Consider the following 25,701-nt stretch of genomic DNA (forward strand, 5'->3'; position numbering starts at 1 on the left):
CATGTGGCTATTTAAATTATTACAGTTAAAAAGTTTAAAATTTATTGCCTCAGTCCCACCATTGCTCAAAACTTAACTGCTACTAATGCCTGCCCCATCACACGGTCGTAGATAGAACATTCCCATCATTGCAGAAAATTCTGTTGGACAGGATTAAACCCTCTCAGTGACACCTTGAAGTGAAGTAAAAATAAGTTTGAGTCTTACGAATTTGAGCAAGTTATTTATATTCTGTGCCTCAGTTTCTTAATCTGTAAAGTGGAGATAATGTCAGTCTGACACAGTACCTGCTGTTACAAGCAGTGAATAAACAATGACTGATCTTTCCACCAGCCCAGTATCCAAGCTGCTGGTAACTTCCGTTGTGCTGGTTGTGGGGGATGACATCCCTGTCTCAGAGAGACTTGGGGGCCAGTGGAAGTGTTGCGCATGTAAATAGGTGCGTTGAAGTGTTTCATGTTCACTAATGGAAGTCAGTGGGAGCCCACAGCGGGGTGTCTTTATGGAAGAGGATGCCAAGAAATGTTTGAGAAGGGTTAGGCTTTGCTGAGTTTTGAAGGGTTTCTTCCATATGGCCAAAGGGGTCTCTTGAAACAGGACAAGGTACTGTTGAAGGAGGGGCTGGGGGTGGGGACAACTTGGACTGCTATCATCCCCTTTATGACATTACCTCTGTGACCTCCCCCTCCTGTCTTGCAGAATTAGGTGTGCCCTTCTGTGGGGCACACGGCCATAGCCTAGCTTTGCAGTGATTGTTGCTCACGTGAAGGTGCAGTGAAGCTGAACATCCACTAGAGTATGGCAGCTGCTCACTCAACCCTCACAGGACAGCAATGCCTGGGTGAGCCAGCCAGAATTCTAATTTGTCACAGATCCATCTCCCAGGGTTCAGAGCTAAAACCAAATTGGCCGGCTGATCGGAACAGACTGGATGGTCTCCAATCAGCCCCTCGTCTCCTGAAGGCATACCTTTTGGGAAGCCCAGTCATCAGCCACAGGGTTGAGAAGGGTGATCTTAGTGGTTGGGGTTGACTGGAGAGGTCTGTGGAGGACCCACCTTCACTTGTGTGAGCCAATCTACCTGTGACTGACAGAGCTGGGTTCCTGGACTCTGCTTGAGGGGGCATTGTTAGAGTTTGCCTCTCACATTGTCCATTTGGTACTTGCATGACTGATTAGCAACCCTTATGAGTGATGATACGGATTTGTGTTTAATAGTATTTCTGTTAAAGAGTGGGGCTTTGGAGTCAGACCTGGGTTCCAGGGCTCTGCTATGCGATTAAGGCAAATTATTTAACATCTTGGAACCTCATTTATCTCACCTATGACATTTGAGGGTGTAACAGTTTTCATACTACCTCCAAAAAGGTTGCTTACAGTCTTGTCTTGAGGGCTGTTGCGTAACTTGTTTTTTTGGTAGACTGAAACAATACTTATTTTCTATTTCCAAGTGCTGTCTTTTTTTTTTGGAGGGGGGGGGTTCTGGGGATTCTGCCCTTTAATTTTCTCCATAATACTGCCCTGGCTTTCAAATCTACCCCCAAGGACCTTACCCAAACTCCATCTGCCAGGAGCTGCAGATCTGGTCAGCTTCCTTTTTGTTCCCCCAGAAAAGTTCTTACCCTCTCAGGGCTGTTGCAGAGACTCCTCTCCCTGGAATGCTATTCCTCCCTTGGCCAGCTCCTCACCAATTTGCATTCAGTAGGTTTCAGTTTAAATGTCATCCCTTCAGAGAGGACATCATTGACCACTTTATCTAAAGTATAAAACACCTGTGTTACTCCTCTGTTGGTTGCTCTTTGTTTCCCCTCCACCGGGCAGTAAGCGCCATGAAATCAGGGACCATCTGTAGCTTGTTCTTCTGATCCCCAGCACCCAGCCCACTACCTAGGACGTACATCGTCTTCGCTGAATGCTGTCGAATAACTGAAGCCCCAGGAAGCGCTGGATAAGCAATCAGGACCCTATTAGAAACTGGCAGGGCAGCCAGTGCTCTATGCTTCCAGCTTCAGTGCCCCATTCATGAAGGGTCTGGGGCAGGTAAGGCCCCGAGTTTGGCCCCGCTGGAAGTAGACCCCCGAACCGCCACCCGAGGTCTGATTGTGCCAGGGGAATCGTTTCTAAGGCGACAAAAAACAGAGGGCGGGGCCTCAGAACGGAGGGTTCGGCTCAGGCCCCCGCAGGGCGCTCCCGCGAGACGCGGCTGCGCGCGGAGGGGAGGCGGGCTCTGGGGCCTGGGGAATGCGCTCGCACGCAGCGAGGGTCTTATGCAGGGGCCCACCGCGGCGCTGCTCCTGAGGGCGCGGGAGCTGGGGGCCGCACAGCCGGACTCCACCGCCTGGTACCACCAGGAGGGGGGCCCCCTGTGCAGCTGGCCACGGAAGCCGCAGCCTCTCGAGCGCCGCGCCACTTCCCCCGCCCCATGGCCCAGGGCGCGCCGCTCCGAGTTCCGGCTTCCAAAGAAGGGTCCGGCGCGCGGCCAAGGCTGGGTCTGCAGCGCAGCCTTAGCGCGCCGCCTAGACTGCGCCCTCCAGCCCTCGGCCCACGACAGCCATGCCCAGGGCGCCGAGGATCCCCGCCTCCCTGGGCCCTCGCCTACCCCGGCCCAGGAGGACGCCCCGCCTCAGGACGGTGAGGCCACTTGCGGCTCGCCCCTCCTGGCCCAAGGCTAAGTCTTGGGGCGGACGTGAGAATCCGGGGAACCAGAGAAGCGCGGTAGAGGATAGGCATCGGGGTGAAGGGTGGAGAGAGAAGGGGTGCCTACTGCACCCCCACTCCGCATCTTTCTGCAGGTTCTCTTGTCCTTTGGCGAGGATTCTCCAAGGCGTCTCAACACATGGGCCGACTCAGAAACGCCAAGATCCACGTGGAGAGAGCTGTCAAGGTCGGAGGGGGTTGGGGGAGGGGCTAGAAAAGGCCTGGAGGGTGGCTCACCCTGCCTCCTTGCACTATATTCTCCCCTCCTTAGAAAATAAAGAAGAAAAAACCTTGATCCCACGCCTGTCTTCAAATACTTCTCCAGTTTTCAACACCCCGTTCACAACCAAAATTCTTGGCAGAATTCAACTTCTTTATCTGAGTTTCAGTCCTCAGCCCCCACCTCACCTCAGTCCCTGTCCTTCACTCTCATCAGGAACCTCTCTAGTTAAGGTCACTGGTGACCTCTAAGGAACCAGATCCACCAGTCAGTCCCTTTTCTGTCCTGACGTTGGTTTGGCACCTTGTGTCATTCTGCACCAACACACCTTTCCTCTTGGCTGTCTACACACTCCTGCTTTTCCTTTCTTCCTCCCAGGCAGCTACTTTTCTGTTGCCTTTGAAGACTTCTCAGGACATTCCTGTTTCCCTGGATCCCTCTCTACACTTGTCTCCTTGGCTGTGAGTTCAGTCCATCCTGCTCCCTTTTCATTCCCTCTCCAGCCCAGCCTGGCCTCTAACTGCACCGCTCTGTGGATCCAGTCCCCCACTTGACATCTCCATTGAGGGAACATCAAAGCATTTCAAACCCGTGTCTTAAACCATACTCTTCATTTTCCTGCCCAGACCCTTTCTTCTCCCTGCTGTTTGATCTTTTCCATCTCCCAGTTGCTCGAGCCAGGAAATTTGATCTTTCTGTTCCCTCACCCACACATCTAATCCTAATAGCAAAACTAGTCTCTATTTCCAAAAGGAATCTCAACTCCCATCTTGTTCCCGTCTCTGCTGGAAGCGCCTAGAGAAACCACAACAGCCTTTTCACTAGTCTTCTTGCTTCCATCCTTGCCATCTATTTTCCATAGGACAGCAAGCCACACTTAACAGCCTCCAACCATGTCACTCCCTCCCTTCACCTTATTGCTTCACGCTGCTCTTAATATAAAATTCAAGTTCATTCCAAGGTCTTCAGTGCTTTCCACACACCTCTTAGGAGGTCTCCCCTCATTTTCCACACTCCATATACCCTGGCTCCCTTCCAGTTCCTTCTGACCCCTCCTGCCTCAAGACCTTTGCACATGCTTTTCCCTCTGCCTTAACTGCCATTTGCCCAGCTCTGTACATTTCTGGCTCCTTCTCAGCTTCCCCTGACTGATTCTCTGGATCCCCATTAAAATCCTATTTCTTGAGCCTGTATGTTAATTCCTGCTCTTTCACTTAACCACTGGGTGGCCAAACTACTCAGTGTCTCTGTGCCTCTGTTTCATAACCAGTTAAGTAGAGATTGGTTGCATGAGGGTGCTCAGTCGTGTCTGACTCTTTTGTGACCCCATGGACTGTAGCCAGCCAGCCTCCTCTGTCCATGGGATTCCCAGGCAAGAATACTGGGAGTGGGTTGCCATTTCCTCCTCCAGGAGGTCTTCTCAGCCCAAGGTTTGAACCCATGTCTCTAGCGTCTCCTGCGTTGGCAGGTGGATTCTTTACCACCTGGAATCTGCATACCACCTAAGGATCTTTACCACATAAGGATCTGCACCACCTTGGAATCCCCAAATGGAGATAATAGTGTCTATTAAAAATACACATTGTTGTTACTAATGTATTTAAGTGCTTAACATATAGTAAGCACTCAATAAATATTAGAAAATATAGTTGCTATTATGATTATTACTATGCAGATTATTTTTCTACTTGTTTACAGTCTGTCTCTCTTACTAGACTATATAAATTTCATGAAGGCAGAGACCATAGCTGTCTGGCTCACCATTATCTCCCCTGTGACCAGCACTTAGGCTATACTTACTGAAAAAGTATTCTTCTGTCACCTTATAGCAGAAGAAGATCTTTATGATCCAAGGTCGCTACCCTGTGATCCGGTGCCTCTTGCGCCAAAGGGGCTGGGTGGAGAAGAAGATGGTCCATCACTTGGGTACCACTTTGCCACAGCCACATAAGGATCTGGACAGCTCAGTAATGGGTGACAGTGACACGACTGAGGATGGTGAGTTATCCCTCCCTTCCCACAAGCTGCCTGAGTCCCTTTTTTTTGCTTCCCATTGTCCCAAAGTTGAGGCTTTTATGTGGGGCTGAGGGGTGGGGACCGGGGCCTTCCCACATCTGGGCTCTACATCTACAGAGGATGAAGATGAGGAGGAGGCATTCCGGCCACCACAGCTGTTTGACTTCGATGAGTTATTGGAATTTGATGACCTACATGGGACACACGCTCTGATGGTGAGGACCCAGGGGGCTGGAAAGGGGGCTGCTTCTTTCAAGAGAAAGCACTAGAGTCCAGCTTGGTGACCCCAGACAAGCCATTTTCTAAATCTCAGTTTCCCTATCTGTGGTAAAAACGATGGGTTCTCAAAAGCCTAGGTAGGCCAGTGGAGTGGTGAGTGACTCAGATGAGACCAGCCTGGGATCAGGACTCTTTGCCAGGTTGTTTCAGAAGCTGGCACAATCTCCACACCTGGTAATTCCCCCTTCCAAATAAAACCCCATAATTCATCTTCCTCCATCCTTGGCAAGTGAAGGTTAGAAGGAAGGACTTAAAATTTTTTGAAAGAGGCTCATACGATGTTGGGGAGGATATGTGTGTTGAGATCAAGACATTTGGCTTTGAATCTTCATACCACCACTTTCTGAGTTGAACTATGCCAAACTGCCATTTTTATGTCAGGTGAGGTTGAGGACTGGCAGTTCCACATGGCCCAACATTGTAAACCCTGGGACAAGTCCCTGAGCCTCAGTTCCCTCATCTGTGAAATGGGGATAATGATAGCACCTGCTGCATAGCGTTATGGTGAGGATTAAATGAATTGACTTGGAAAGTACAGGGCCTGGCACATGGTGTTACTGGTTATCAGTAATCCTTCCTCCTAGAGTTCTAGGAAGGATGGGGAGAAATGGAGCTCAGGAGAAAACCTTTGTCACATGGTCTGTGACCATCAGCTTAGAGTCACTGCCCGGCCACTGAGTGAGTCACTCATGGCCAAGACCCAGAACAAGGTGTGGCATTCAGTTGTGGGGTTTAGTCACAGCCTAGGGGCACATGTCGAAAGAGCTGCAAGCCTGCCTGCTATCTGCTCACCAGTGTGTGCCCCACAGGGAAGAGATGTCTTCTTAATTTACAAAAAGATGACATGTGGGCTAGAGGCCCCCTTTGGAGGATCCTCTCTCTCCATTCACCCACCTTGCTCAGCACGGTGGGGAGAAGCTTCCTCATGCCTCGTGGTGCCCACATCAACCTCGCCTGTCTCCTCCCCTCTCCCCAGTCACGTATGGTTCGGAACGAGATCCCCTACTTCATCTGGACTACTCGTCGGGACATCCTGGACTGTCGCTTCCTCTCCAAGGATCAGATGATAAACCACTATGCTCGGGCAGGCTCCTTTACCACAAAGGTGGGCTCTTCAGAGCGCAGGCATGGCAGCTGCCAATGCACCCCCCCTCCAGCTCTTGGGCTGGCAGTCCCTTTTTCTGCTCTCCTTGTCAGTAAGAGTTCTCAGGAGGTTGGGAGGTACATGATTCAGTGGGATTTGGACACACCTGGGTTCAAATCCAACCTGTGCAGCATGTCTGGCACATATAGACTTGGTGACTGAAATAGACTCCAGGAGCCAAATGGGGTCTGGAGTAAGAACAAACTCCATGGCCAATGATTGTGAGCAGGGGGACCCTTCTCTCCTAAGCAGAGACTGTCTGGCTGATGGATCTATTATGTCTTGTCTTGGTTAAGTGACTTCACCTCTCTAAGCCTCAGGCTCCTCCTCTTTAAATGAGAATTCCAGTAAGATCTATCCTCTAGGGTTATGGGAAGAATGATAGGCTTTATGATTGGCACCTGCTGGTCTATATTAGTGTGGAATGGGAAGGATTCCTCAGAGAGGCAGGTATTTAAGGATGCAGAAGGGTGGCTAGGAAGGATGCGGGGCATTCTGGGCAGAGGGAGCCACATGAGCAGCACGTGGAGGTGGATATGAGCCTAGCAAGTGGGGCAGAGAAGCTGAGCCTGTCCAGCAGCATCCCCTTGAGCTCTCTGCATGGGTGCCCAGTGTGGAGAGTCCCTTGGAAGCCCCCTGGGCAAGTCCCACCCCGCCCCCTCAGCAGCTAACTCCATAGGTGGGTCTGTGTCTCAATCTCCGGAATTTGCCATGGTTCGATGAGGCTGATGCCGACTCCTTCTTCCCGCGCTGCTACCGCCTGGGGGCTGAGGATGACAAAAAGGCCTTCATAGGTAAGGAGATACCAGTCCCATACCTGGCCCCTCAAGCCGAAGGAGGAGGGCTAAAGCCCTGGCTGGTGTTGGAGAGCAAAGGGCCTCTCTCATGCCCTCATCTACCCCAGCAGATTTCCTTCTCCATCCCCAACCCTCATCTTTCGCTTATGTGCTTCCCTTAATGAGCCCCCCTACCTTGGTCACCCCAGACCTCCAGAAGAGCTGACATAGTTTATCTTATTTTCTAGAGCAGGTTCTAAAAGTTGGTCACCTAGTTGAGTCTGGAATCCAGAATAAGTTCCAACCCCCTGTCAGATTCCACTGACTAGATTGGGTTCCAAGGCTAGTTCCAAGAAAAGCTTCTAGACTTTGGGGCTCACAGACAGAGTAGGCTCCAATTCCAGCACACACTCTAAATTCAGGTCAGAATTTGGATCCACATTAGACGCTAGGTTTAAGTTAGTCTGGTTAGCCAAGGTCTGGTTCTCAGGCTAGAATAAGTATCAAAAGTGGATCAGGACATTGTAAATCAACTATACTTCAAATAAAAAAAGTAGAAAATTACACACATGCACAATTTAAAAAAAAAAGTGGATCAGGAACAGAGGAGGAGAAATCAGACAGCAGAACCAAGCAAGATTCTGAAGGTGGAATGTAAGCCAACTCAGGTAGATTCTGGGGCTCATTCCACAATTGAAACAGAAGCCAGGTTCTAAGTGGGGTTCTAGAGCCAGAAATGGTAGTCAGGTTCCGGATCCAGAGTGGGGCAGGTCATAATCAGGTTTCGGAACCAGAACAGGCCTGGAGCCTAGGGGCTGAGGAGGGTATCCCCTGCCCTGGGAGCAGAGGACTTCTGGCTGACAGCTGCCCGCAACGTTCTCAAGCTGGTGGTAAAGTGCGAGTGGAAGTCAAACTCTGTCGAAGAAGAGGCCCCAAGTAAGTACTGTGGTCACCTCTGCTCCCCTAACCATTTATCCTCCCACCCAGCACACCTCACCCATCTGTCATGGTATTTTTCTCATCCGTCTGCCTATCCACCACCCCTTCCTACCCACTCTTCCATATACTCTCCTTCTTTCTGTCCACAGTCTGTTCATCCATCTGCTTACCTACTTACCCACCATCTCACAATCACCTACCCATCCACCCATCCATCCATTCATCCTTCCCCCGACTGTTGATCTGTTCATTCACCTACTTCTGTCAACTCCACACTTCCTATCCATCCACTCCACCTTCCTATCCATCCACTCCACCTTCCTGCCTAGCTACCTACTTATGCTTCCGCAGACCCGCCTCCCCATCCGTGTACTTCTTTTCCTTCCTGCCATCCACCACTTAATCTATCCTCTGGCCCATCCACTCATCATTTTTCTGTCCTACCACCCACTTACCCACATGTCTTCCTATCTGTTTGTTAATTGACCCACTGCCTTGCTCAGTCCTCTGATGGGCCTGGCATGTGGCAGAGTGCTCTAGAGAGGGCAGACTTAAGAGGACATGATCCATCCCTGCTCAGATCAGTGAGGGGAAGCAGCAGTAAAACCATGTAGTTTCATGAGGTCTGAGGACCCCTCGTGCCTTGTGAAGGGGGACCCAGAGACTCTCTCCCTACTTGTCGGCTCAACCAGTTGCTGGCACTTTCCCTTTCTGGACTTAGCTCCTACCTCACAGCTTCCATCCCACAGCCCAGAGGCCCATCGGCCAGAGTCCCCAGAATTCCTCAGGGATTCGGTGAAATGAGAGGCAGCTCTACTGTAAGAAGAAAGTCCCTGACTCTTCCAGAGGGAGACCTCCCCATGGCTGTCTCCTGGGTGTGTCAGGAGCAGGGGCTCAAGGGGCCTCAGGTGTGTCAGAGCTCCCAAGCACAGAGAGGCTGCAGGTGTGGCTGCTGGGACTCTAGGTGCTGAGATGCTTTGGGGACATTTAGGGTGGAGCCTCAAATGAATGACAGGTCCTGCACAGTGAAGGGGAAGGGCGAACACCGAGGCCACAGGGGAATTTAGAACAAAGCCCCAGGTGAGTGACAGGTCCCACAGCAGTAGGGGTGGCAGGTGTATTTCAGGTGAAGTCACGGGTAAGTGACAGGCCTTGGGACAGTGGGAGCCATGGATTGTGGGATAGTGACAGCCCCCATCTCTACCCCACGTCTACAGGAGACAAGCTGCCGAAGAAACAGGAGAAAAAGCCGGTATCAGTGTCCCCAGAATTTGTGGATGAGGCTCTGTGTGCCTGCGAGGAGCACCTTAACACCCTGGCACACATGGACATCGACAAGGATGCGGAGACCCCGCTCTACCTGAGCCCTGAGGGCTGGTCCCTCTTTCTCCAGCGCTATTACCAAGTGGTTCAGTGAGTGCCTCTGCAGCCTGGGCCCTGGGGCGTGCTTTCAGGCAGCTTTCCTCTTCCTAGCTGATGGTCAGGGACAGGACCTCTCTGTTGCATGCCCAGCGCCCCCAGCTCCTCCCCAGGTCTCCCTGTTTTCATTCACCCTCCTATTCTCCTCCAGAACCCTCAGGAGTTCTCACTGGCTTCATATTAGGGTCCAAACTACTCTTCCCAGATCTCGGTGTAGTATAGTGACTAAAATCATGGCCTGTGCTGTCAAACAGATCTGAGTTCAAGTTCTGCCTTTGCTCTTTCCAAGTTCTGTGACCTTGGGAATCTCATTAACCTATCTGATCTTTGCTTTTCTCAAATACAGAAGAGGTTTAAAAATAATGTCTGCCTCAAAGGTAGGATTAGACAGGGTAATTTTTATAATGTGCTCAGCACTGACTCATAGTATTCATTCACAAAGTAAGACTCTGTTAAGTCATTTAGATTTTATCCTGGAAACCAGCATGTCACAAAGCCTATTGTATAGCATGCTAGTTCTATATGCTAAAATGGAGTTTATGAAGAAAGGGTTTTGTGGTCAGTCACATTTGGAAAACAGTGGGTTGAACAAAGTTAAAATAGGTTTCCTTGATTCAGGGCTTTTCAGAAGATGGTGTAAACTCCCAAGAGGGACAGAGTGTGCAGTGTATCCTGTACTTATGTGACCCCAGCCCCCTGCCCCAGGAATCCTTACTGGTTGTATATGCAGGACACATTTTGGGGAAGGGTTCTTGAGCAGAGGGAAGGAGTATTGAGATGGGCCTGGGCCTGTTGCAGGGAGATGCTGTTCAGCACAGTGTGCAGGAAAAACTGGCAGGAAGAGGGCCTGAAGGCAAGAAAATACTCAGCATTCACTGAGCCCTTCCTATGTGCCAGGCATTGTGCCAAACCCCAGAAATGAAGCAAAATCTGTGCCCTCAGGAGCAGACAGCTCAAGTGGGGAGACTTGGAGCAAGTCAGGGGCAGGGCTGAGGGCTAAAGTCTTCAGGTGGCGTGGTGTTAGACTAGAAAGGAACAGACAGATTTAATGATTGATAGGGGAGACTGAACAACTAGTAAATGAACTTTGAACTAATGACTTAGCCAGAAAACCCACATCATTGATGAATAATTCATTTGTATCTTTTTTTAAACATTCAGTTCAGTCGCTCAGTTGTGTCCGACTCTGCAACCCCATGAATCACAGCACGCCAGGCCTCCCTGTCCATCACCAACTCCCAGAGTTCACTCAAACTCACGTCCTTCGAGTCAGTGATGCCATCCAGCCATCTCATTCTCTGTCATCCCCGTCTCCTCCCGCCCCCAATCCCTCCCAGCATCAGAGTCTTTTCCAGTGAGTCAACTCGTCGCATGAGGTGGCCAAAGTATTGCAGTTTCAGCTTTAGCATCAGTCCTTCCAATGAACACCCAGGATTGATCTCCTTTAGAATGGACTGGTTGGATCTCCTTGCAGTCCAAGGGACTCTCAAGAGTCTTCTCCAACACCACAGTTCAAAAGCATCAATTCTTCGGCGATCAGCTTTCTTCACAGTCCAACACTCACATCCATACATGACCACGGGAAAAACCATAGCCTTGACTAGACGGACCTTTGTTGGCAAAGTAATGTCTCTGCTTTTTAAACATTTGAGAATGAAAACTAGGTGATCCCATACTTTCCCCTTAGCTGCCAGAAAACATAAAGCTGCCCTTCTGAAATTAAGAATCACTGGGGGACTTCCCTGATGATCCAGTGGCTAAGACTCCAAGCTCCTGATACAGGGGGCCACGGTTCAGTCCCTGGTTAGGGAATTAGATTCCACATGCTGCCACTAAAAGAGCCTACATGCCACAGTGAAAGCAACTAAAACCGAGTACAACCAAATAAATTAAAAATATTAAAAAAAAGGAAAGAATCGTCAGGACTGAGTTATAATAGTCAGTGGAAATAATGTCAGTCCTTTGCATTTCTGGATGTGGGGCAAGTCGAGGGCTGAAGGAACCTCTCAAAAGCAGGATTAGGAAATTTCCCTGGTCATCCAGTGGTTAAAACTCTGCTTCCAATTCATGGGGTGCAGGTTCAATCCTTGCTCGGGGAACTAAGATCCCACATGCTACATGAAGCAGTCAAAAAAAAAAAGTTAATTAAAAAAAAATCAGGGTTACATAAAATATTACCTCATGTAACATTGCACTGAATTGTTAGATCATTAACATTAATTAAGTCAATATTTATTGCTGCTTCTCAGCTTTTACAAACAAATCCACAACTCACCAGCCAGGCTTTTTTGTTTCCCGTCCCCTGACCACCAGGTCCACTTTCCCCAGAACTACTGTTTTGTTTTGTTTTGTTTTTTTACTAAATATAAAATCATATTATCATGTTGAATATGCTTCTTCAAATTGCATGTGTCCCTGCCACTGCCATGTGACACTTTCCTGGGCCAGATCACAGATTTGCTCGGTGTATTCTTTATGCCATGGCCACAGAAATGTTTCCAGCAAACCTTGTGGAAATAGAAGAGCCAGGATTCATGTGTGAAAAAGAGGCCTTGCCAAGACCCCTCCATCTGATTGTCCTTGTTCCCAGCACTGCCCAGCTGCCACTGCTGTGCCAGCCTTAGTAACAGAGATAAGTTCTCTGTGGCTGGAGACATCCAAGAGGCTCCAGCCTCTTTAACATCCGAGAGATGTTAAAAGAGAGGTTACCATCTAGTGGAGGCTTCCTTCCTATTCGGTCAAAAGAAAAGAAATGGGAGAGTTTGGCTGAGGCAGCCATCTGGGTTATTTTGTGACTTGGTTTAGTTGAGGACATTTCGTGTCCTTAGGGATCAGGTTCCTCTTTGTCCCCGAACTCTTATCCATACAGCCCAGTCACTGCCAGAGACTTCCTATCCAACCATTCATTCATTTAACAAACTTCTAGGGAGTACCTAATAAGTGCTGGGGTACTACTTGGGGATGGGAGTATAACAGAGAATAACAACTACAGAAAGTATTCCTGGTCTCATAGAGCTTACATTCCAATGAGCAGAGACAGGCAGTGACCAAATAAGTCTAGGTGGCAGGTGGTAAGTGATGGGAAGAGAAATAAATCTAGGAGATATATGATATAGTTGTGCAGGAAAAGAATTAAATGAGGAAGGGGGCTGCCTGTCCACCAGTGTTAGGTTAAAGATTAGGAAAGGAGTGAAACACCAAAAACACTTGTGGATGAAAGATTCAGGCAGGCTAGAGTTTGCATCCTGGCTCAGCCTCTTAACTCAGTGTGTGGCCTTGGGCACATCCCTTAACCCTGCAAGCTTCAGTTTATACTTCTCTAAGATGGGACCAATAACATCTCCCTGAAGATGGATTAGTGATAATGTATGTAAAGCCCTTGGCACAGTGCCTGGCATGTAGAGGTGCCTCATCATTGATGCTGGTATGATTAAATTCTGCCAAAGAGCAGTTTTAATATAATAGAGAGGTGGCAGAAGGTGGAGTTTTGGAGTGGGAAGGGGTACGGTAGGTAGAATGTCCCATTCCAGCAGGCGGGGACGGTGCCCTGGGGAGGGTGGGGGCACAGCCTGAGGGTGGGGGTGGAGGAGTGAGAGAGCCCTATCTGGGTCTCAAGGGGAAGGGTGTGACCAAAGCTGGTGGGACCATGGCCAGGGGGCTTGTGTCTCCCCTTGCCTTGCTCACCAGGATACCCCCAGGCCCAGCCCTGCTCAAGTCCCATCATCTCCCCACAGCGAGGGGGCAGAACTCAGGTACCTCGACACTCAGGTCCAGCGCTGTGAGGACATCCTGCAGCAGCTGCGGGCTGTGGTACCCCAGATGGACATGGAAGGAGATCGCAACATCTGGATCGTGAAGCCGGGAGCCAAGTCCCGTGGACGAGGTGGGGGTCTGCCCCTGCTTCCTGTATCAGCACCCTACACCCTCCCCAACCAGAGGCTTGGGAGGTTAATAGTACAGCCTCTGTTGGAGCTGAACTGCCTAGGTTCAAATCCCAGCTCTGCTACTGATTTGCTGTGTGACCTTGAGGAAATTATATCACTTCTTTGAACCTCAGTTCCCTCATCTGTGAGGGTTGATGATAATACCTCCCATGAGGCCAGGATTAAATGAGGTAGTGCATGTACCGCTCAGCAGGGTGCCAGGCACAGTAGCCACCCCATAAATGTTGGCTGCTGTGATGACGACAGGGCTTCCCGGCAGCTCAGCAGTAAAGAATCTGCCCACCAGTTCAGGAGATATGTGTTCAGTCCTTGGGTCAGGGAAATCTGCTGGAGAAGGAAATGGCAACCCATTCCAGTATTCTTGCCTGGGAAATCCCATGGACAGAGGAGCCTGGCGGGCTACAGTCCCTGGCTTTGCAAAGGAGTTCGGACACGACTTAGCGACTAAACATGATGATGATGCTAGTGCCTCCTCTCCTGCCCTGAGAGCTTAGGTTAATGCTTTAGGCAGGCCTGGTGGTACTCACTGCAGTCACTTGTCATCTAAGGGCTCTCCTGTTTGACTTATGCATCCTTGTGAGGTGTAGAACAGTGGTTAAGGGTGTGGGTGCTGAGAGTCAGACTTCCTTGGTTCAGACCCAAGCTCTGCTCCCTAATATTCGAAAGGCCTGGGGCAGGTTAGTTAACCTCTTCTGTGCCTCATTTTCATCCTTGGTAAAATGAAGCCAATAATACCTACCCAAGAGGATTGCATGAGTACAATATGGAAAGTGCTTCGATGCTATACTTTTAGAGTAACTGCTATTAAGTGCTATTATTTTTAGCCACTATTTTGACTGCTCAGCATGAATGGAATTTGAACAGGGCACCCAGCAGGCTGGGATGGTTCACTAGCCCAGCCTTTAAAAGATCGTTAAGGACCTCTAAGATGTAAAAAGTAGACTTTCGGCAGCGGATCACCCCACATACTGCCCTTGGGAGAATTTGTTCACGTCCTAGTGAAGCTGTCGCAGCTGCACACACTGTGGGACATTCTCTTGGGATGTCTCGCTAAAACTAGCATCATAGTCTTTTCTTCTACGTTGGAAATCGTTACGTTGGTCTTTTCCAGGTTTGAAAATACATATTTGTTATTAAAAAATAAAAAGATCAGACAGTGCAGAAACGTGGAGAAAACTAAGGGCACCTTTGATTTCACTGAGATAACTACTGTTTACCTTGTGGTGTGTTTCTATACTTTGGTCTCTGCATGTTGGGTGTATGTGTGTTTTATTCTAAATAAGAGCACAATACTCTGAAGCTTCCTGTTTTCATTATTTATCTTTCCTTATCAGTGAGTATCACTTACTTTTTTTCACCTTTATTTTTTCTTGATAGATCTTAGAGGTCACTCCATTTCAGTACATCTCGATCTGCTTCCCCTTCACCCCCATCTTTAGTTTATTGTTATAGTCACTTTCAAACATACACAAAAGCATGGAGAACAATACAGTGAATTCCAGTGTATTTCAACATTATATCTCCATTTTTAGTAAAACTTAATTGAAATATGTATACAGTCCACTTCGTTGACAAGGGTACGCATTGTGACTATACAACTCAATGAATTGTCACATAGGGAACACACTCATGGAAACAGCACCCAGATTACAAAATAAAACATTACCTTTACCCTAGAGGGCCCCGTGCTATCTCCTGGTCTCTCCCTCCCCGCAGTGGAAGCCCTTATTGTGACTTACAATACCATAGATTAGTGTTGCCTGCTTTTGAATTTTATATAAAAGTACAGTATATACTTTCCTACCTCATTCTGTCTTACAGCTGCACAGTCTAATCTTGTTTATATGTACTCTCATGGTTTTACTTAATCCTGTTCTGATAGATATTTAGATGGCCATCAGTTTTTTCTCTATTTATTTGGTTATTGATTGGTTAATTGCTGTTAGCTACACTGATGAATATCTTGTGCAGATATCTTTCCATTTATAGTAGCTTTTGCACTTATTTCTTTAGGATAAATTCCTAAAAATGAAATTGCTGGGTCAGAGGTCATGAACAGTCTCAATCTGTGGCTACACAAGTCATCATGATATTGGGAATCTTAGTAATCAGTCTGGGCTTTTGAGACAGAATCTGGCCTGGGAACCAAGCACAAGTTGTTCTTTGCCATTGGCAGGCAGTCAGACTGGAGGACCAAGCAGTGAAGAAATAAGATTGATTTGTGAGTGTATGTGTTTGTTTGCAGTGTAATTCTTACTGTAAGCCCTTGAACAACATGAATGAACTGCATGGATCCATATATGTACAGATTCTTTCACTTTGTACCTACTTTAGTTCTCCATGATCTGTGGTTGAGTCTGTGGGTGCAGAACCATGGATATAGAGCACCTACTGTAAAGTTATACAGTAATTTTCAACTGTTCAGAGGGCTGGCACTCCTAATCCCTGTGTTGTTCAATGGTTAGCTGTATTTATCAGCATTGCTGCTACTGCTAAGTCACTTCAGTCGTGTCTGACTCTGTGCGACCCCATAGACGGAAGCCCACCAGGCTCCCCTGGCCCTGGGATTCTCCAGGCAAGAACACTGGAGTGGGTTGCCATTTCCTTCTCCAATGCATGAAAGTGAAAAGTGAAAGTGAAGTCGCTCAGTCGTGTCCGACCCTCAGCGACCCCATGGACTGCAGCCTTCCAGGCTCCTCCGTCCATGGGATTTTCCAGGCAAGAGTACTGGAGTGGGGTGCCATTGCCGTCTCCATTTTATCAGCATTAAAATGCCTTATTAGCATAAGATGCTTAACTTGTTATAAAACAGATAAAATAAGATACCATTCTACCTAGGAGAATGGCAAAAATAAATCATCAACAGTGTTGGTAGTGTGTGGGCAAACATACAATCTCATACACTCTTACTCGGAGTGCAGATTGGTAGAACATCTTTGTTCTGTAAAGTGAAAAAATGCACCTACCCTTTGAGCCAGCAAATCTATAACTAGAGATGTTTTTCACAGGTAACTAATAATTATGATGAGTTAACATTTACTGAATGCTCACCAAGTGCCACGCACTGTTGCAATTCCTTAGGATGTTTAAATGCATAGAACGCTGTGCAGCTGAGGCACACTCATAACTTGGGTGCCCATCCATAGGACCTGGAAGCAGCACCTGGCTTCTTTGGTGCAGGAGATGTGTGTTGTTTTTTTTTTTAAATTGTGTACCCTTTTGTACTGCCTACTTTTTGCCTCTGCTCTTTTATATTCTGTTAGTTATTATGAAAAACTAATGAAAGTCATATATGTATATGGTTTTAAAAAGACCCAATACTGTTTAAATTTTTATATGTACGTATATTCCTTTCCATCATCAAAATTGGTTAATTAAAAAAAAAAAATCCTTGGCAGATTCTCAGCTTTCCCAAAGGGAACATGGAGAAAGGCAGGCCTACCCACTCGGGCCTATCAGTCCTTAGGGGATGAGAGCTTAGGATGAACTGTTCATAGTTCCCTAGCCCATCTCCCCACCGTAGCCTGGCCTGATCCCTAATCAGCCCTGTTTCCCCCTTAGGTATCATGTGCATGGACCACCTGGAGGAAATGCTGAAGCTGGTGGACTGCAACCCCTTGATGATGAAGGACGGCAAGTGGGTGGTACAGAAGTATATCGAGCGGCCCTTGCTCATCTTTGGCACCAAATTTGATCTGAGGCAGTGGTTCCTGGTGACCGACTGGAACCCACTCACTGTGTGGTTCTACCGTGACAGCTACATCCGCTTCTCCACACAGCCCTTCTCCCTGAAGAACCTGGACAAGTGAGCCACTCGCCCTCAGCCCCCTCAGTCCCATGAGCTCCTAACCTAGTCAGGGAGCTGGCAAGAACAGTGCTTCCAGTGCAGTGCTGGGCTCCAAACACAGCCTCTGCAGGCAGGCAGGCCCGTCATCCATCCACCCATCCTTCCACCCAGCAGATGCCTACGGCACGCGTACCCTGAGCCATTCACCGTTCTAGTCACTTGAGACACTAGTGAAATGAAACGAACCCAGCCCTCAAGAGTTCACATTCCAGCAGGGAGAAACAGACAAGCTGTGAACGTAATCAGTAAAATCATCAATGGGTTAAAAGGCGACTCGTGTTATGAGAGAAAAGAGGTAGAGCAGGGTAAAGGGGGGGTCAGGAGAAAGAGAGAGGCAGCATTCACTTGGGCTGAGAGGAAGCCTGTTGAGCCCTGGATTCAAATTCCTTTTTTGCAGCTTCCAAGCTCTGTGACTTGGGTCAAATGGAACCCTGTTAAGCATCAGTCACCACCATCTGTAGAATGGAGCCAGTAACATGGAGCTCACAGCTGTCAGTTAACTGAGTGCTTGCATGTGACGAATGCCAAGCACTTCATGTATATTACCTCAGACGTTCATGAAAACCTGGCCTAGTGGGTACTGTTACTACCCCCATTTTTTACATGTTGAAAGGAGCACGCAGGTTAAATGCATTATATAAGATTTTACCAGTCAGAGATGAAGACAGGACTTGAGCACATGTCTTGGTGATTACAGGCCCCATACTTTTGAGTTACCTTCTTCCAGGCACTGGGAAGAGTTAACTCTGACACTGTCACAAAGCACTTCACACTGTGGCCCCATACTTAGTACCCTCAGAGAGGTCCTGAGCACAGACTGGTAGTGGCCCTAGAAGATGGTGATGAGAATTTTGTCAACTCAAGCTGCATAGTTCAGTGTGTGCAGAACGGGTTCCGGGGTTTGCCTGCCCACCCCACGTTTGAGTGGGTGGGGCACAGGGAGCCAGCCCTCAGCTTCCTGCTCTCTGTCTCAGCTCTGTGCACCTATGCAACAACTCCATCCAGAAGCACCTGGAGAACTCATGCCACCGGCACCCACTGCTGCCCACAGACAACATGTGGTCCAGCCAGAAATTCCAGGCCCACCTGCAGGAGACGGGGGCCCCGAACGCCTGGTCCACTGTCATCGTGCCTGGCATGAAGGCTGCTGTGATCCATGCCCTGCAGACCTCCCAGGACACCGTGCAGTGTCGGAAAGCCAGCTTCGAGCTCTACGGTGCTGACTTTGTGTTCGGTGAGGACTTCCAGCCCTGGCTGATCGAGATCAACGCCAGCCCCACCATGGCACCCTCCACAGCTGTCACCGCCAGGCTCTGCGCCGGCGTGCAGGCCGACACCCTGCGTGTGGTCATCGACCGGCGACTGGACCGCAACTGTGACACAGGGGCCTTCGAGCTCATCTACAAGCAGGTGAGGTGGCCAGGCCCTGGCAGGCTTCCCCGTAGTAAGCTCAGGGCTCTGCAGTCACACAAACCCAGTTTGGGTTCTGGTCTCGCCACAGTGACTAGGTACAGCCACTCCACCCTCTTGAGCCTCCATTTCCCTGTCTGTAAGATGGACATGCCGTTACCATCATGGGGTTTGGGGGAATGAAATGAGTTACTGTGTTGGATAATTCTAGAGGCTGGTAGCGTACTGTTACAAGCATAGACTCTGAAACCTCCCTGGGTTCAAATCCCTGTTCAAATAAATAACTCCTCTTCCATGAGGTTCCAGTAAAACAGCAGCCCTCAAAATTATAGAAGCTCTACTGTTAACCAAAAGGCCATGCAACTCTGTCTTTTCACTCAAAATGTGTTCAAGACTGAATCTTGAGACCTATAGGTATACTCTTGGGATGCTTAAAAGATGTGTAGCTGCCTTAAAGGGCCTAGTAGGCATGGCTTGGATTTCTCTGAAGTTTTCTGTTTGTTTTTGTCTTTTTAGATATCATTGACATACAACCTTGTTAGTTCAGATGTACAACATAACAGTATTTGTATATATCGTGAAAAGATCACCACCATAGGTCTAGTTAACATATATCATCAAACAGCTACTAACATTTTTTTCTTACATGAGAACTTTTAAGATCTTTTGATTTTGTTGATTTCCTTTGCTGTTCAGAAGATTTTTAGTTTATTTTTGCTTTTGTTGCCAAATCCAAAAAATCATTGCCAAGACTGAGTTAAGGAACTTCCTGGCTGTTTTCTTCTCGAAGTTTTTTGGTTTAAGGTCTTATGTTCAAGTCTTCACTCCATTTGAGTTGATTTTTCTATATGGTATAAGATAGTGGTTCAGGTTCTTTCTTTTGCGTGTGGCTGTCCTGTTTTCCCAATACCACTTATTAAGAGACTGTATATTCATGCCTCCTTTATCATGACTTAATTGACCACAAATGTGTGGACTGATTTCTGGGGTTTTAATTTTGTTCCGTTGATCTGTGTGTTTGTTTTTATGCCAATATCATACTGTTATGATCTCTATAACTGTGTGATACATTGGTTTGACCAAAAAGTTCATTTGAGTTTCCATATGTGCTTGCAGTAAAAAAAACCCAAATGAACTTTTTGGCCAGCTCAATAGTTTGAAATCAGGAAGTGTGATGCCCCCAGCTTTGTTCTTTCTCAAGATTTCCTCAGCTGTTCGGAAGTCTTAAGTGATTTCGTACATCTTTGGGGATTGATTTTTTTATTTTTGTTAAAAATGTCATTGGAATTTTGATAGGGACTGCATTGAGTCTATAGATTCCTTTGGGTGTTATAGACATTTTAATAATATTACTTCTTCCATTCCATGAGTACAGAATATCTTTCTATTTATTTGTGTCATCTTCAGTTTCTTTCATCAGTAATGTACAGGTTTTTCACCTCCTTGGTTAAATTTGTTCCTGGTATTTTATTTTCTTTGATGTTCTTTAATCTCTTTAAGTTAGAACAGCCCCACTGCTTTTTTCCCACCCATATTTGGATCTTTTGAAGGCACCAGACTGGTTGTTTTATGGAACTGTCCCACATTCTGGATTTATCTGATTGTTTCCTCATGGTGGTGTTTAACTTCTGTTATCTGAATGTCCTCTAAACTAGAAGTTAGGTCACACAGCTTGATGAGGTTCAGATTACACATTTTTGTCAAGAACACTTGAGAGGTGATACTGGGTGCCTCATAGAGCATCACAAGGCACCCATTGTCAGAGTGTCTCGTGATTGGTGATGCTAAGTCTGACCATGTGGTTAAGGTCATGCATGAGATCTCTGCGTGGTAAGTTGCATCCTTCCCTTTGCAGTGATCATTTTCTTTGTAAGGTGATTCTTTGGCAGTGTGCAGATGACACATTTTGCTGTCATCCTTTTCCCTACTTGTTTTGATATCCAGTTTTGATTCTTGCCTATTCTGTTAGAGTCGCAGAATGGTACATTGCTATTTCTATCATTCTTTCTGCATTTATGAGCTGAGATTCTTCCATAAAGATGAGCTTTTCTGTATCAACTGGGCTTCCCATGAGCTCTGATATCTGTATTTTTTTTTATTGAAGTGTAGCTCATTTACCGGAGAAGGCAATGGCACCCCATTCCAGTACTCTTGCCTGGAAAATCCCATGGACGGAGGAGCCTGGTGGGCTGCAGTCCAAGGGGTTGCGAAGAGTCGGACACGACTGAGCAACTTCACTTTTCACTTTCATGCATTGGAGAAGGAAATGGCAACCCACTCCAGTGTTCTTGCCTGGAGAATCCCAGGGACAGGGGAGCCTGGTGGGCTGCCGTCCATGAGGTAGCACAGAGTCGGACACGACTGAAGCGACTTAGCAGCAGCAGCGGCAGCAGCTCATTTACAGTGTTATATTAATTTTTCTATACAGCAGAGTGATTCAGTTATACATATACATACATTCTTTTTCATATTCTTTTCCTTTATGATTTATCCAAGGATATTGAATGTAGTTCCCTGTGCTATACAGTAGGAACAGTTATTAAATTTACAGTTAATATCTGTAAATTTTTTAACTTTATTTATTAGGCTGCATCATGTCTTAGTTGTGGCATGTGGGATCTTCATTATCTTCGTTATGTCTTGCGGATCTTTTGCTGCAGGGCATAGATTCTCCAGTTGTGGCCTGCAGGCTCAGTAGTTGTGGTGCAGAGGCTTAGTTGTTCCATGGCATGTGGAATCTTAATTCCTTGACTAGGGATTGGACCCGTGTCCCCTGAATTGCAAAGCAGATTCTTAACCACTGGACCACCAGGGAAGTCTCTTGATATCTGTATTTTTAACAGGCTCCAAATGACACTGGTGTTTAGATAGGTGCTAATCAGGATCTGTTGATGACATGGAAAACTCAGCCTAGCTGTAGGTTAACAGGAGTGTTCCTAGCAAGATGCAGGGGCTCTTCTGTGTCCAGTGCAGGAAGTACAGCTTGGCTTAATAGGAACTGAACATGGTCCAGGAGCTCCTTTCTTGGATCTTTCTCTCTGCCTCCCTCTGTATATTTGCAACTTCATTCTCTCCACAGAATGCCTTCTTTAAGGTTCTGCTTCCCTTGGTTCAGATGAGAATTTAGGCAGCCTCTTATCCGTCTGGGTGTTGTAATTCGCATGCTCTCAGCAGAGAATCTGGCTCATCTCAGGAAGCTGTCCATTGACAGCAGCCGTGGAGGAGAACACACACATTCCCAGCCAGGGAGTTGAGGAGGGCAGAGGGGTGGAAGGGTGGAGGTGGGGGCCTGGCCAAGACCGCCCCCAACTCTGCTGGTTTATTCATCTCAGGGGCTCTGTGACCCTCCAAGTACTGATTCAGACCCCTTAGAAGACAGAGACGGGCTTTGCATTTCTCAGCTCAGAAATGTCTCCTGACCAGGTGCCCCAGAAGTTAATTCCATCTACCCCTGCCCTCAGTCTTCCTAGACCTAGGATTCTAGCACCATGGTCTGAGCAGGCCTTGTCTCCCCTTCTTCCCCACAGCCTGCCGTGGAGGTGCCCCAGTATGTGGGTATCCGGCTTCTAGTAGAGGGCTCCACCATCAAGAAGCCCCTGGCGATGTGTCACCGGCGGATGATGGTCCGCCCAACCCTCCCTCACCTTCTGGCCCCCAGAGGCTCTGGCGAAAGCAAGGACTCAGGAAGCCCCATCCACAGGTCAGCTTCTAGGAAAGTTGCTGGGGCCAGAAGCCTGGGGCACACTGAGAAGCCAGATTCCACTGCCACCACCTCAGCCCCTGAAAAGGGGAAGAAAGGCAAGGCGAAAAGTGCCACTGCCCAGGTCTGCCCCAATCTCTGGAAGTGGGACACCCCCAGCACAAGGATGGGCTGCACTTTTACCATGACCTTAGCTAGCAGGGACAGGCATCCCCTCTCTTTGAACAGATTGTCACTGAGTCTGAAGAACCCCCAGACCCTGGGTAAGACCTTTCCCTCCAAACACCCAGGGCCTCAAGACAGCTTCTTCCTGTTCTCCAAGCCCCTCCTAACCAGCTGGGTTTGCCCCGACCCACAGCCCCACCAGAGAGTCACTGGTAGTAAGTAAAAGCCACCACTTACAAAGTATTTTTGAAAACTGCACGACTGAATGACTGTGATCCAATCCCCGCAAAGTAGTCACGTGGCGAGGCAGTTGTACTCATTTTGAAGATGCCAGGACTCAGCCCCAGGTTAATCTCACTCCAGAGCCCCAGCTTTTCCTGCTGCAGTATTCTGTCTTTGCTGCCGTGCAAAGTTGCCTCTGTGCTATACTAATATCTGTATAGCACATAACAGTTTAAACTGTGTCACTACCTGACCAGCTCCTTTAGTTCTCACAGCCTAGCGAGGGAGGTGCTATGATCCCCATTTTCCAGCCGAGGTATCAGGAAGTGTAAGGAAGTTGCCCAAGGTTGCACAGCTCAGAAGGGGCAGAGCTGGGATGCAGACCCAGGTCTGTTGGACTTCAAACCCTGTGTCCTTCCTATGGCCTCTGGAGAAGGAACTGGGTGGGCTCCATCTGCCCTCATCTCCCCCTGCCTCCCCACCCTCCATGCACACCTTGAGGGGCAGCTGGTCAGTCTTAGACCCTCCCCAGCCCCTCACGGCCCCTCTTATTCCCACAGCCCCTTACCACTTCCCAAGCCTCCACAGCAAGGCCCGGCTGCCTTCTCCCCTTGTGCCCTGGCCCCAGGGGCAGGTCCTCAGACTACAGCACAGCAAGCTGGTGGGCACTAAGGCCCTGTCGACCACAGACAAGGCCTTGATGACTCTACCAACTGCCAAGGTTTTGATTTCCCTCCCACCTAACCCTGAGCTCACGCTGGCACCCAACACCCTGAAACCAAAAAAGGTGGGCCTCAAACTATGACAAGTACCCCGCTGGGCAGTGCTGACTACTGGGGTCAGGGCTGGAGGGCACAGGTAGAGGGTAGCCCCCAGGCTGGCCTGTGCCCCAAGGGAAGGGCTTGCATCCCTCAGGACCCCCTTCCTGAACAGATTCCTGATCATCTCTCCTCCTTTTCCCCTCCTTTCACACGGAGGCTCTTGCTCCCCAGTGCCTTCATGGTCCCCACTTTGGAAGTAATGTGTGGTCTCAACCCTTTGAAGACGGAAATCTTCCTAGCATCTATAGGAAGAGCAAGAACAAAGACAAATGCAAGGCCAGACTCTGTGACAGACCAAAGGCCAAGACACACCTTGTGACGACACTGAGCCTTCCAGGACCCCTGACCCTTATCACAGACCAGGGTTTGGAGGGCACAAGGGACATGTGGCTACAGAAGCCCTTGCTTCCATCATCACTACCCTTATCCTGGATGCAGCGCCAAATAAAAAAGAGCAAATGAGGTCTTCAAGGCTTGGCTCCTTTTCTTTTGGAGGGTGAAGAGAGTGTATAGTGTGACCCTGTACTCCAAGGCCCAGGACAAGAGCCAGAGGCTGTCAGCAACTGCCCCCCAAAGCACAGCCCCGCACTCCTATCCAGCAACAACAGGAGACTCAGCGGAGAAGAGTGGACCTTGCTAAACCCCAGCCCCTCTCCTGAGGGAGTGGGTCCACCCCTTCCTCTGCAAGGGGCCAAGGTCACCTCAAAAGGAAATATCCAACAAGCCCCTCTCATCTGAAAAAAGCTCTACATTCCTTAGTTATAATGGGTTGAATGTTGGTATGTCTTCCTAGAACCTGTGGATATGTCTGTCTGGAAAAAAAGGTCTTTGCAGATGTACGTTAAAGTACACATTTTGAGATGAGATCTTCCAGATGGGGCCTCAATCCAATATCAATTGTCCTTACAAGAGACTGAAGAGAAGACAATCAAGGAGGAGGCTGTGTGGAGACAGAGCCAGAGGTTGGCATGACACGGCCACAAGTCAGAGGGTGCTTGAGCCACCAGAAGCTGGAAGAGGGAAGGAAAGATTCTCCCGTAGAGCCTTTGGGTAGAGCACAGCCCTGTCAACACCTTGATTTGGGACTTCCAGCCTCCAAAACTGGCAGAGAATCTTTTTTGTGCTATTTTAAACCATTCAGGTTGTGGTAATTTTTTTTTTTCCCCTAGTTTTTGGCCGCACCATGTGGCACATGGGATCTTAGTTCCCCAACCAGGAATTGAACCCATGCCCCCTGCCATGGAAGTGGGGTATCTTAACCACTGGACCTCCAGGGAAGTCCACAGGTTGTGGTAATTCATTGCAGTGGCCCTAGGAAACTAACACACTAGTCAAATCAAGATAAATACACTCTGATCCAGAAATTATTGCACAGCTGAATGAGAAAATGCAGCCAGGCAGACCCACAGCAGCACTGTGGTCACAGCCGATGACCTCAGTGTCCATTAATGTTGGGTGGATAGACCTCAAGCCCCAGCATTCCAACTCCATGCCACACAACGGGTGCATTTCCCAGGGTGGAGGGAGAACAAGTCACAAAAGGATACATACAGCACAGTTCCATTCCACAGGAGTTTGAGAAACAAGCAAAACAAAATACCTTGTTTAGAGATGCATGTGTATGTGGTAACACTTTAAAAAAACAGACAAGAAAAGAATTCTCTCAAGTCAGGGGAGTGATTCAACTGTGACTATAATAGTGCCTATTCTGGAGCTTTTAAAAAAGATGTCTCCATCCCAGACTGGTAAAAGTCCTACGGGTGTAGGCAGGGGAGGCATGGGGATTTTTTCTTTTTAAGTTTTCTGAGGGGGCAGGGTAGGGGGTTCTAATATGGGGCCAGGGTTGAGGACAGCAGTGTTCTAAGATAGGAGAAGGATGCTTCTGTTTTGTGCCAAGTGGTGGTTATGTGATTGTCACCTTACAGTTATTCTTTAAATCACACAGATGTTTTATGCACTCTGTATGTTTGATATGTTACATGGTTTTTTAAAGTAAAAGATCTAACATCTAATGAGTCAAATTCCTGGAGACAGAGAACAGTGCCTACCGGGGCTGAGATGGGTAGGGGATGGGCATTTGGTGTTTAATGAAAACGGAGTTT

General features: G+C 48.2%; 1 protein-coding gene across 10 annotated transcripts; it reads left to right on the forward strand.

The window, feature by feature from the left end:
* The first annotated feature begins 2,177 nt into the window (after positions 1 to 2,177).
* Positions 2,178 to 25,611, forward strand: TTLL3 (tubulin tyrosine ligase like 3). Of its 10 annotated transcripts, XM_088831592.1 has the most exons (15): positions 2,178 to 2,631; positions 2,793 to 2,884; positions 4,747 to 4,915; positions 5,051 to 5,148; positions 6,189 to 6,317; positions 7,036 to 7,150; positions 7,979 to 8,068; positions 9,289 to 9,484; positions 13,225 to 13,373; positions 16,996 to 17,239; positions 18,256 to 18,691; positions 22,219 to 22,391; positions 23,090 to 23,166; positions 23,339 to 23,565; positions 23,756 to 25,611. In XM_088831592.1, exons 1-15 carry the CDS (start codon positions 2,268 to 2,270, stop codon positions 24,059 to 24,061), a joined length of 2,865 nt encoding a protein of 954 aa, XP_088687718.1. In that variant the 5' UTR covers positions 2,178 to 2,267; the 3' UTR covers positions 24,062 to 25,611. The 10 variants fall into 10 exon arrangements, 8 of the variants coding, with proteins under 8 accessions (XP_088687718.1, XP_088687717.1, XP_088687716.1 ...); XR_008684244.2 differs by lacking the exon at positions 23,090 to 23,166 and having other exon boundaries at positions 2,182 to 2,631; positions 23,771 to 23,905; XR_008684243.2 differs by lacking the exon at positions 23,090 to 23,166 and having other exon boundaries at positions 2,182 to 2,631; positions 23,756 to 23,890.
* Positions 25,612 to 25,701: the final 90 nt, after the last annotated feature.

Source organism: Moschus berezovskii, chromosome 24 (genome assembly GCF_049115385.1).
Source record: "Moschus berezovskii isolate FMDL1 chromosome 24, NW_MosBer_1.0, whole genome shotgun sequence".
In the NCBI taxonomy this organism is placed as follows: Eukaryota; Metazoa; Chordata; class Mammalia; order Artiodactyla; family Moschidae; genus Moschus; species Moschus berezovskii.